Genomic DNA, 12,169 nt, shown 5'->3' on the forward strand with positions numbered 1-12,169 from the left:
CCTGTTCTTTTTCGTCACCCCTCACCGCCCACATGACTCGCCAGCCCTGCAAGCCCTGTCTCATCACGTGTTGTCGTTCCCATAACTCTACTCCTTTATAGCACATAGCGAGGAGCTGTCGCTGTCGCTGTCGCTGTCGCCGTCGCCGAAGCGAATTGCAATAAACACCTCCGACCATGGTCAAGATTATCAACTTCAATATAGTACATAACATTGCAAGCGCGATCCGCATGATGCTTAAATGAAAGAAAAAGAAGCCCTCCCTCAGTCCCATGCATGCATACATCCATCCGTCCCCGATCGGTATGGAGTGAATTTGACTACGCAACGCCAACAGAACGCCAAACGCAATCATCGGTTTGAAAGCTGCTGCAAGGAAAGAAGTCTACGTCTCCATGGCATCGCCCACTTCCGATTCGTTGTCCACCATCCCCAGCAGTTTCGCATATGGCACCGTCACCCGCTGGAGATCCCGATGTTTGCCTAGAAAGTAACCTGGTCAGCAAGCATGGAACAAGAAACGTAGTACAGCGGCCAGAACCTACCGAGCGACAGTATCACTTCCTTGAGCAACACTTCCCGTGGCCAGCCACAGAGCGTCTCGGAGCTCTCGCGCCAATTTCGATCCTCTTGCTCATTGTCCTGCAAACGACGAACGCTACCCGTGTCATCCTCCTCAAACAGACCACCGATCAGGCCTTTGAGGAGCTCCTCCACCTTCATCTTCAGCCCTTCCGCGCCTAAACGCTTGGCGTACATCGAGAGGTAAAGACGGAATTCATCCTTGGCCCCCAGAGAGAGCGCGGCAGCCACGCGATTCTCCAAGTGAGCGATGGATACGCTGGACTCAAAGCTTTCGTAGCCCTCGCGTGAAAGTAGGACCTTGATCAGCCGCTGCAGGAAGTACGCACGACCCCGCAGCAACGTCTCGTTGGTTGTATTGCGTTCTAAGAACGGTACAATACCGGCGGACACTGCTGCCTTGGCGGCCTTATCCTGCTGCGCATCGGCCGCTTGAAGGTTGCCCACAGGAGCATCTGTGGTGTTCCAATACTGACTGCCGACGGCCCACCAGCTCTCTGAGATCCGCTGCCATGTGTACATGGACGGGGAATAGGAGTACCCCTCACCATTCGTCAATGCGACTACTATCCGCCCTTCGGAGTTGATTCGAGCATTGGTGATTGCGGGAGCAGTCGTGGGCTGAGTACCCAAGGTGTGAATGGCCGCATCCAGCACCGGCTGAAGGGAGATGGGCGGATGGGGCGAGGAGAGGTGCTTCACATTCCAGACGTAGCACATCCCCACAGCCGTGATGCAGAGAATCCACGGACCATTGCACTCGAGAATTACTGGTTGTGCTTCTAGCACCAGCGCACTGACTAAGCGACGCCCAGCTGGAGTCCAGATGTACACAGACCCCTCCTCGCAGGCTGCAGCCCACATGCTCTGATTACCTGTCACCAGCAAAACAGGGCGCGGGAGGTAATCCTGCCACAAGGGCTGCTCACCACGGAACAAGGTGAGGCGAACGGGTTCTCGGTCAACGACCCGTCCAGTCAAGCTTGCCGGGGACGGGTTGCGGGCTTCAAAGATAACATCCACTCGTGATTTGCTAGACTCGCTGGATGTGCCCGGGGGCTCCGTGGGTTTGCCTGTAGGGTCGATAGCCCGTAGGATGTGACTTCGAATTTTGGGAACAGCTAGCCGGAGCTGGCTAATGGCCATGCAAGGATTCGTGACTGCAGGCCGTATATATTCTGGCGTTTGTTGCTGGCCTTCTGGTGCGGGCTGGGTCTGCGCAGGTAGCAGGCCGTCAGGCGTGTGAGCAAGAATCGGGGTCGCCCCGTTCTGGCTCGCCAGAGCCACACGCTTCTCGATATGCCCATCATCGTCACCCTCAAGCTGAGCGAGCTTGCGCTTGTTTCCGAGAATCATCGCTGGGAGCCCGCCCTTGGGTAGCCCGTCGAAAGGCTTTGAAAGATCGAGAATCGATTGCGGGGTATCAGCCTTGACTTGACTGCTGACTGATGCCATTAATCGAGACTGGGGGAGGGATGATTCGGCAGCGCCAGCTCCAGACACTAAGAGAGGAGCTATCCGCTTTCTTCCATCCTTCGTATATGTGGGACGCTGCTTCAACCTCTCGAGTTTGGCCTGATAAGGATCAGGCTTCTCCGGCTCCGGTGCCGCTGTTGTCGTTGCTGTACCATTGGGCTGGGTCTTTTGGGCATCTGAAGCGGGTGATGGAGCAGCAGTTGTGGTGACGCCATTCGACTGTGCTGGCGCCGGTTTTCCATTGGCCGTGGCCTCGGCTGTTGTGTGGTCGTCGCCCATCAGAGCCCCCATGCGACCTTCGACGCCCTTGATTTCTCCAGCCTTGCTCTTCTCCTCCAGCAGTAGACCATCCGTAGTCTCTGCAATACCCGCGCCTCGGCGATTAGTGCCGAACTTGGTGAGCGACTTCTCGTTCTCTTCCATTTCCATTGCATATCCGAGATCGCCGTCTTCAAACCGAACCATAAGAATCGTACCGTCGAGCGCAGTCGCGTAGAGGCACTTCCCGTCCGGACTCCAGGCCAAATCAGATATCGACTTGGCAGCTAGTTCTTGCGCTACCACAATCGGTCTGGGATTGCTAGTGATCCAGATACTAAGGGACTTATCCCCTCCTGCGCAAGCAATGACGGTAACGGCGTTGTGCACCGCATGACCTTGGCTATCCACGGCTTGCTTGTTGATCGGCTCCGGAGAGTAAAGTCGCGGAGAAAAAGCGCACACTTCGACAGGCGCTTCGTGCCCAATGAGGTTGATGTCACCGTCCCATGTCCCCCGATTGATAATCGCGACAGAGCTCACGGGGCCGTTGACCGCATTCGCGGCCGCAATATGCATACCATCGGGCGACCACGAGCAACGACGGAAATATGCGGTGAGAGGCGAATTCGAGAAGGGTGCAGTAATGGTCTGTTCGAGAATGAAGTTGTTCATTTGGTCATGGGCGGTGGAATTAGGAGCAGGCGACGTGAATCGGAAAATGCGAACCGTGCGATCGTCGCTCGCCGTAGCGAAGTATTTGTTTGCGGGGTCGAATGTGATCCCCTTGACATGGCTCTGGTGGATAGACAGGGTCTTGAGCTTCTCGAATGTGTGTCCCGACCATACCACGACCTTGGAATCCAAGCCAACGGAGACCAGAATGGAAGAATCGTACGACCAGCCTAGATCTTGAACGTCGTTGTCGTGGCCGATCAATCTTCGGATGGTGCGCCAATTCTCCACAGGGGGTGCCTCGTTGGACCCTAGAAATCGTAGCACGAGCCCATTAGCCAGCGTTCGTTCAGCCGAACCACTTCATTGCGGACTTCCTGGTACCCACCGAACGTTGACGCATGAGATGGAGGGTTGGCATCCAGCGTGTATATGCACACAATCTTGTCATCTGCCCCCGACGCCAAGTATTTCCCGTTGGGCGAAAATCGGACCGTGTGAATCGTGCCGGAGTGATTGCTCATGGAAGCCAGCTGCTTCGGCTTACTGGCATGCTGCGGGTCCTCTGTATTGCAAATCGCTTCCGTAGACCAGATCCGAACATAACCATCTGAGAATCGCAAAGGGAAACATTTCTAGTTAGCGCTCATCCCATAAAACCATGAATGCACCTATGTCCCTGGGGGGATCGCCCATCACTAACCTCCAGCCGCTGTGACCAAGCGAGATCCATCGGGAGATACATCGCAGCTATATACTTCAAAATCCTTTCTCTCGCCTGTAAAGAATATCCAAGAAGGAAGACGGTTAGCTTAAGCCGATTCGAGAAACACCGACCGCGCCAGCACATGTGAAGGGAGAACGACTCTGCCCAGCAAGTTCGCTCGACGACAAGAGGTCACGAAACATACCCCCATGTGTCAGCCAGACTGGCTTTATAATATGCATCGCAGTAGCTTATCGCTTGGTCGCTCTAGTCGTGGGGAAGGGAAGGAGAAGAAAGGCAGCTCGCTTAAAGTTCGTTGTTGGCGAGGTCCGTGTTCGGAGCTGATCACAGGCAAATAAACGTGGATGAGGGACTGCTTAGATGGAGCATCGCAAAGCAATCTTGTCCCCGGCTCATCGGACCATGGGCCTGTTTGTCCGCAGCTATGAGTAGACGAGTATGAGTAGGAGGTTGTGAGGGAGACCACTTGGTCTGGTCGTTGGGGCGGAGGAGAGGAGGAGGAAGAGGAGGAGGAGGATTTGGCGGAGTGAACGCGGACCTTGGTCCGATGAAAGCGCGCTCGTTTCTACTCAAAAGTCGCGATCTCCAGAATGGGCGGCGCGGGAGGCGGTGGCCCGAGCTCCTTCCTGCCCATAGTTATCTGAAACGGTCTGGATTATACCTAGTACCTAGTAGCAGGTGCCAGAAATGCGCAACTCGTCAATTCGAAACATGCAAACATCTACCTACGAAAGATACACAATGATTCCAAGCTATTGATTTTGCTTTTTATCTACTGTACATAAAGCCTAGAGAAGAGAGCCCTCTCTCTGACTAAACAGGTAAACTGCAGCTCGTACAACGTCGCTCATGCGAAAGAAAATGGCGGACAAAGGATCCAATGGAACGACCATAGCAGGTGGCTAAGGACAAGACTAAAGTTACAGATGAGGTTATAAGAGTATCGTTGTCATGTGAGAGAGATCGTAAGCTGATGATATAATGGAGGGCAGCCGAGGAGAAATTAGAACCCAGCGGTGAGTATACAAGGATGCTAAAGTTGGCAACGAAGTTGGGTGAAGCACCGGATTGGAGTCGCTTCACGTCAATTCTTCGACTGGATTGTCTGATCGAATTCATCTAGAACGGGCTCGGAGACATCGTCGCTGGGGTGGCGCTCTGCCGTTTGCTCAGCGGCCTTGGAACTGCTGGACGGTTCGGTCTGAGCGGGACCCTGCACATCTAGAGCCTTCGATGCGAGAGCGCGCGCCTGGCTTTGACTGACCTTGCCGTAAACGGCCATGGCTTGGGCAATCATATTACCCATGTCTCCAACATTGCCAGGGACAACAACAGCGGTACCTTCCTTGGCCAACTTGGAGAATGCATCAACGTACTTCTCGGCAACACTGAGGCTCAGAGCTCCGTGGGCGTTCTCTTGACCGGCCTCAATAGCCTTGGCAACGAGGTCGATGCCCTTCGCGGTAGCCTGCGCCTTGAGCAAAATAGCCTCGGCCTCACCAGCCGCCTGGTTAATGCGTTCGGCCCGCATAGCTTCGGAGGCCAGGATGACCGACTGTTTGCGACCCTCGGCAATGTTGATGGCACTTTGGCGCTGACCCTCAGAGTCAAGGATTTCCGCTCGCTTCGAGCGTTCCGCCGTGACCTGGCGGTGCATCGCTGCGACCACCCCTTCTGGGGCGTGGATATCCCGGATCTCATAACGTAGACAAACGACTCCCCAGCTTTGAGCGGCCTCGTTGATAGCTTGGGTGATGTTGGTGTTGAGTGTCGCGCGTTCTTTTAGGACGTGATCCAGGGTAAGCTGACCGATTTCCGAGCGCATGGTCGTCTGCGCAAGCTGGGAGATGGCGTACTCGGCGTCCTCAACCCCGTAGCTAGAAGCAGGTGGGTCCAGCGTCAGCTCAGTTGGTGATATACGAAACAGGCAGAGGCAAGAACTCGAACATCGTCACCGATCACAGAGTGTATTGAACCTAGATCAACTTACCTGGCCTTATATGCATCCACCACCCGTGTGTACAATACACCATCCAATTCCAACGTCACATTGTCGGCGGTAATGGCGTTCTGACTAGGTATCTCAATAGCAGATTCCTTTAAGCTCTTGACGTAGGCAATTCGGTCGATGAAGGGTATCATGAACGCAAGACCAGGTTCCAGAATCCGGTGGAACTTGCCCATGCGCTCAACAATCCATGCCGTCTGTTGAGGTACGAATCGAACCACGGTGTTGAGAGGCAGCGTCTGGCGATTGGAGAAGTATGTATGCGGGCCCCCTGACTGCAGGGACGCCGGGCCCATATTTAAGAAAGAGGATTCTGGAGCCAATCTGCGAGCTGAATTGGAGACATCTCTCTGTCGAATCCGATTCAAGGTGTTCGCTGTGACTGTGGATGACCCGCGGAGGGAGCTTGAATTGAGGAGTCGGCTGTGGGAGGACTGGAGCAGCCTCAATGACTGCCGCGAAGCCACGTCCATGATAAATCGACGATGTCTGCGAGTGGTGTGAGACTAGTCCGAAGTTCTGATTGAAATGAACAGTGGTGGCGGTAACTAGATAATGTACTCCGTAGATGAAGCTGAGACGGCTCTGGTTCATGGCGCCGCTTCTCCGATCTCCGCCTCAGCAGGCAATGATTAGTCATCTCCCCATGGTTGCTTGCCAGCGTCCGGACTTGGGAAATTACTTTTACTATACCCTTGATTTGTTGCTATGCATCTGCCCATTCTCAATACTACCTTCTTTGCGTCGTCCCTCGCACGAAGCTTAAACACGCGGTTAATTATAAGATTGATGATATACGAGAACAGGCCACTGCTTCAAAAGACATCTGATACTTCAGGCTTCAAACAGCAAACAGCATTATTAGACTGGACATAAACCTAGCTCTCTGTAATCGAAATAACTAAAACACCAGATACTCAGACGCAAACCCCGGATGCAAATTGAGATAAATAGCCCAAGAGTCCGATAACACCAGATCAATGCAGTATAGAGGGTTAGGCAGCGCATCAATCATGCCTTGGGTTGCGAAAGACAGGCGATATAGAGAAGCACAGAAGCGACTCCGACGCTCCATTGAAACCATAGTAAGCTGAATACCCGTCCGCGGTGATGATGAACTTGTGCCAGCGGTTCTGAAGCAATGAGAAAGACCATAAAGCAATTATCCTTTTGTTGGGTTTTCTTTGTTCCATTCGTACTAAAAATCGAAACAGCAAAGGTGAGACAGTAGCGCAGTATTAGGAAAGATAAGAATCCCAGATAAACAGTCTATGGTCGTGGAAAGATTCAGCCCGGCGCACCACAGAAGCAAGCATCAGGTATAGGGATACTGCCCAGTAAAAACATGCCCGGACTCCAGAAATTTTGAAACCTCCCAGGACTGAAGCAAAGGAAAACAGAGGTAGAGAGTAAAGTATGAACGCACGAAAACCTTGAATAGAGAGAAGCCAGGTGCGTGAGTGTGTGTAATTCAATTCACTTCACTGGGAAGGGTCGTCGGGAGATTCGAAACAAACATAGATGCATGTCATGACGGCAGAATCACAATAAAAACATAAATGGTAATGGGAACATGGGGCAAAAAGCAAGAAGCAAGAAAAGACAAATCACTTTTGCAGCTCGGCAGTCAGGCTAGCATTCATTGAACAGTCATCTTTGGACAGCCTTATAGACGGGGATTATCCATGTCAGGTTGCAGTGCAGCTTGAACATGAGTAAACCTCCTCTCAGTAAGCCCAACAGAATCTGGCATGACCTTGTTTGTGATCAAGACCTTGCTGCTCATAAAGGGACACCGCAAACCAGAACGGTAGAGCCGTTGCTGACGTTTCGTGCAGAAATATCGATCATCAAACGCTAAGCTCTGGGAACATCATTGTACATTTGTGCATTGGAAGTTTTCGGATGGTAAGGATGCGGGGTGAGAGTCGAGAGCGGTCACAATTTAGAGGTTCTGGTAGAGGATATGGACCGGTGCTCGTGTGGGAAGGTATGAGAGTCGTTGTAGGAGTGGTTGGGAAATGATATTTGAGGTTTATCTCTCTCATCTGCGACCATGTACTCGGTAGGTTTGAACAAGCTGCCCAAGCCAGGACACAGGCAGTGTGTTCAGCTGCTCTGGCATCAGTAAAAATCAACCGGACTCGCAGAATGAGTGATCGGAATGCCCACCTAGGGTAAGTGGTCGTCAAAACGCAGGGAAATGAGTGACATGGAGATGGACTATATTTACTCCGCCTGGGAACCGATGAGCATTAGCAATCGCTAGGAATGATTGAGTAGAGCGCTGAGCCGTTAACTCCATAGGCAGCTGTGAAATGCTGCCTCGGATACCGTGGCCACCAGAGTCTGACTCAGGGATAGATTTCAATTGGAGGGATCCGTACGTGTGCGACTTCAGTCTGAGCATTGGCAGACTGAGATGGCGAAAACTCCGGAGCATCGGATGACAAGAGGGTCTTCGAAGCCCGAGAATCAACGGTTCCATTTACGACCGAACCATTCACTCCATCCATGTTGTTTTGGAAGTCGGTAGCATCATCCTGCTTGGGAACATTGACGGTGGCGGGACCCTCGTTCTGGGCAGATTGATCGCGCTGGTCGAGAGGGAGTACCCACTGCTCCCATGTATCCCGGGGTCGCAAACGGTCAATTCCATCTTCGCCGGTGATGTACTCGACATTTCTCAGCTGGTGAGAAACGTGACGCAAAAGGTTGAAATCCTCGGTCAAGGTCTTGACCCGCTTGAAGCTGGCAATGAAGGACAAGGCAACAAAGCCCTGAGAATCCATGTGCTTGCGAAGAAACAAGTCCTTGCAGAGGTTGTCAACCGAGAAATAGTATTCCCTATGGCACGCATTAGCTATACTGCGGACTCGGAGGCCCTGGGAGAATGTAGCCACTTACAATTGCATCGTGAGCATGCTCATGAGGGAGAAGGGCTCCATGTACTGCTGGTAAGGAATGGCGGTCATCGGGCCAGCATGCATAGGTTGATAGCCGTACATCGTGTTGATGTCGCCAGGGTAAGGATAGACACCGTACATGGCAGCAGAATTGGGTAGGGAGGGGGAGCGCAAGGACATTCTGTGACCACCTGACGAGCCATTGGTAGGTCCATGTTGCTGTGATCTCTGGCGGTCGCCGAATCCAAACGACTTGGGGTGCATGAAGTTGTGATGCGACATGTGGTTGGTGGGAAAATGAGCGTTCGGGGCTCCATTGAAGCCGGCGTGGCCTCCACGACCTCCACGGTGTGAGCCCCGACCTCGGTCGGCGCGCGACTCGCGAGAGAAGTCCTTGTCCTTACGGTCGTGGAATCCGGTAAATTCGCCCGATTTGGGGCCGTTTTCCGGGCGAGTGGACCCTGAGCGCGGAGCAGCCTGGGTATCGACGGACAACTGGGGGTTCCTGGAGTGGTGATCGGAGCCCTTTTCATGACCCTTGGCAAATTGCTTAGCATCGCGGTGGTGACGGGGGAAAGTATCGGCGCCATTTACATTCTTGCCACCTTGTGCAGCGTTGACGTTCTCAGCGCCCTTGGGTCCGCGACCAGCCTGGTGCTTGCGGGAGTCGGTAAGTCCAGCATCAACGCTGTTAGAGCGTCTAGATTGCGCAGGCAAAGAGTTGGCGCGAGCAGAGTTGGTATCATTCCGGCCTCTGTCTGCAGATGTCGTCTGCTTGGCAGAGCCCTGACCGGCCTGACCGGAAGCATTCTTGTCGGCGCCATGGGTGCCATTGCGAGCACCCTCACGTCCGCCACGGGCAGATCTTCCACCGCGGCGGGCAGCAGAAGGAAGGGGGGTGTTGAACACGGCAGTTGGGACGTATGGGACAGGCATCCACTTCTCCTTGCCGTGAGGGCGAATGACAGGGCTCTTATCGGACTTCTCCTGAGGCTTCTTCTTCTCCTCACCTTGAGCAACATCGGGTGTCGGCCAGAGGTTAGCATCTCCCACGGGAGGAATGCTTGCGCTCTCATCGCGTCCCTTACCACCTTCGGTCTTCTTGCGCTCCTTGGCACTTTCCTGACCGTCAGTCCCCTTCTTCTTAGGAGGTTTCGCGGGCTCCTGCTGATGATCGCCTGACGTCGAGGAAGCGGCGGACGTGGTCTTGGAAGTTCCAGTCTTTGTGGCAGGCTTCAAAGCGGCCAGAGCCTTGGCTTTAGCATCCTGGGCTTCTTTGCGCTGGTGCCAGATGTTGACCGCAGGGAGAGGAGCAGCCTTCAATTCCTTAGCTGGTACGCTCTTCTCCTTCTCGTCCGTCTTGTCATCAGCACCCTCCTCTTCGCCGGTGGCCTTCTCCGCTCCTGATGCTTGAGACTGTTTGTCCCAAGTAGACTCTGAGGTGCCATTGGGCGTATTCACTTCATCCTCGTCCTTGAGCGTGCTAGAAGTGGTTGAAGAGTTGCCAACGCTGGACGATTCGGCTTCCTTGTCGTTGGTTCCATTCACGTTCTCAGATTCGGGGCCTGGCTCAACCTTGGTAGACGCAGCATCCGTCGACTGTTCCGCGCTGACCTCGGCGTTCTGCTCGTTGGATGAGGCGACTGGCTCGGCGGGAGAGTTTGTTGGGGCGACGCCCTTGGCGGCTTGTGCGTAGGAAAATGTAGCAGCCATCTTTTTGGTGTGTGAAAGACGTATCTAGAGTACCGTTCTAGGTAAGAAGAAAAAGTGAAGATAGCGTTGGAATGGTGTGTTCTGCCAGAGAACGTGGGAAAAATCAACCACAGTTGGTCGGTGAGATAACTCCACCGGCGATGGCAAGCAGAAGATACAACTTCCGCCCTTTAGGCAACCCCGCCGTTATGCAACTTCCCGTCGCTGGATATCACTCGGCAGCAGGTAGCTGTGGTTGTTTTTCGAGGACGAACCTTTCGTACTGATATGACGCTGGTAACAATGTGGTCGGTCTGCAAATGCTCTGATCGGAAATTAGGATCTAGAACACGGATCGCATGCAGATAGGAATACCGAGGTTCGTTCGCGTCAAGGGCCGTTGGAACGGTGAGCGAGGGGGGAGATCTAGGGATCGACGTAGAGGTTCGTTGAGGACAGGAAATCGCAGCTCGAATAACCGTACTATATCAACGAGTACCTGGGTGGTTTTCGTTTAGGGTTGAGTTTTTCGCTGCTGAACTGTTGCCAAACTCACGAAATGTACTTAGGAAGTCCGGGCCGTCGGAGGATCCAACTGCGCTGCTGGTACTTGGCTAGTCGAGAATAGGACAGGGCGGGCACAGTTAAGAACGATGCACGCTGGTTAAGCTCGCAAGGAACCCGTTGATCTTGCCCCTTGTGTAGAAGGTGGACGAGAAGCGCGACTTGCACGTGGTGACGACTGCTCCTTGACTTCGAGGTTTTGGAAAATGGCCTGGTGCGGGAAAGCAGAAGGGAATCAGAAAAAAGAACAAAATGAGAATGAGGTGCTGCGACAAAAGAGTTTTGAAGCAGAACCTGTGCGGAGAAGGTACAAGATGGGTAAGATCAAAGTGATCAATCGATCAAGTTACCTTGTTCAATGCCGGAAGAAAAAAAAATAAGAAAAGCCGTAGTTCCGCGAAACACAGAAATGTGTGGATCGGAAGACGGAAAAAGTGTATTGGAGAAAAAGGCGCACCACTTCACTACAGCAACACAGGCACGGAGAGCCGGTGGAGAGAAAATGAAGGAAAAGCGAAAGTTCCCAAACAGTTATGGATGGAGGTAAGGGTAGTAGTAGTAGTAGTAGTAGTTTAGAGGAGGGGAGGAGGGGAAAGAAGAGGGGAGGAGAGGGGGGGGGTAAAGGGAAAGGAAAAGGAAAAAACGAAAAGAGGATGAAGGAATAGACTGCCCGTTGGTAGTAACAGTGGTTAATGAGTTTAGTGAATGTGAGTGAGTGACAGACAATAATGTGTGTGTGTCAGAGGAAAGAGAAAATCATAAGAAATAAGTTACAAGCCGCCGGAGAGACATGGAAGCCGAAGAAGGCAGTTAATTCACAGCCAGCCAGCCAGCCAGCCTGTGTGGAATTCGCCTGGCCGACCTTCTTTGCTTTCAGTTCAGTTAACACTTTACTCTTTTATCTTGTCTTCGCAGATCATGGATGATGTTTCAATTTGCTTAATATCATATATTGTAGAGAGAAATTATGAGTATCAATGGGGAAGAACGAAGGGACAAGGGCCTCTCAGACCTTGTAATTAATCGTGTATCCGATTTACCTAACTTACCTAAAACTTGGAGAGATCCGGAGTTGGGGGAAAGAAAGGAAAGAAAAAAAACTGGTAAAACATTGTTCCTTCCATATACCCGCACTACTTTTCTTGAAGAACTGCGGTTAGTTGAGTGGATGTCAGGGCTTTGCGTGGGTATGAACCACTCTTGCACGTTCCTCAGCCCCGTGAAAATGTCCGGCGAATCCACCTTGGAAGACTTGAAGTTCTGAAGTTGATCGTATAGCCG

At 52.7% G+C, this 12,169-nt stretch overlaps 3 protein-coding genes across 3 annotated transcripts; all 3 read right to left on the reverse strand.

The window, feature by feature from the left end:
* Positions 1 to 167: 167 nt before the first annotated feature.
* Positions 168 to 4,234, reverse strand: hir1 (putative histone transcription regulator Hir1). Its single transcript, XM_025587786.1, has 5 exons — positions 3,903 to 4,234; positions 3,695 to 3,769; positions 3,380 to 3,601; positions 546 to 3,302; positions 168 to 483 (listed from the first exon to the last, which is right to left on the reverse strand). The coding sequence occupies exons 1-5, from the start codon at positions 3,937 to 3,939 to the stop codon at positions 386 to 388; spliced, it is 3,189 nt and encodes a 1,062-aa protein (XP_025436707.1). The 5' UTR covers positions 3,940 to 4,234; the 3' UTR covers positions 168 to 385.
* A 248-nt stretch (positions 4,235 to 4,482) lies between these two features.
* Positions 4,483 to 6,303, reverse strand: BO95DRAFT_448152 (SPFH domain-containing protein). The gene is made up of 2 exons (XM_025587787.1): positions 5,709 to 6,303; positions 4,483 to 5,595 (listed from the first exon to the last, which is right to left on the reverse strand). Exons 1-2 carry the CDS (start codon positions 6,020 to 6,022, stop codon positions 4,803 to 4,805), a joined length of 1,107 nt encoding a protein of 368 aa, XP_025436708.1. The 5' UTR covers positions 6,023 to 6,303; the 3' UTR covers positions 4,483 to 4,802.
* A 1,624-nt stretch (positions 6,304 to 7,927) lies between these two features.
* BO95DRAFT_22787 (La domain family) lies at positions 7,928 to 10,765 on the reverse strand. The gene is made up of 2 exons (XM_025581243.1): positions 8,634 to 10,765; positions 7,928 to 8,573 (listed from the first exon to the last, which is right to left on the reverse strand). The coding sequence occupies exons 1-2, from the start codon at positions 10,343 to 10,345 to the stop codon at positions 8,081 to 8,083; spliced, it is 2,205 nt and encodes a 734-aa protein (XP_025436709.1). The 5' UTR covers positions 10,346 to 10,765; the 3' UTR covers positions 7,928 to 8,080.
* Positions 10,766 to 12,169: the final 1,404 nt, after the last annotated feature.

The sequence above is a fragment of the Aspergillus brunneoviolaceus genome (genome assembly GCF_003184695.1).
Source record: "Aspergillus brunneoviolaceus CBS 621.78 unplaced genomic scaffold BO95scaffold_108, whole genome shotgun sequence".
Classification (NCBI taxonomy): Eukaryota; Fungi; Ascomycota; class Eurotiomycetes; order Eurotiales; family Aspergillaceae; genus Aspergillus; species Aspergillus brunneoviolaceus.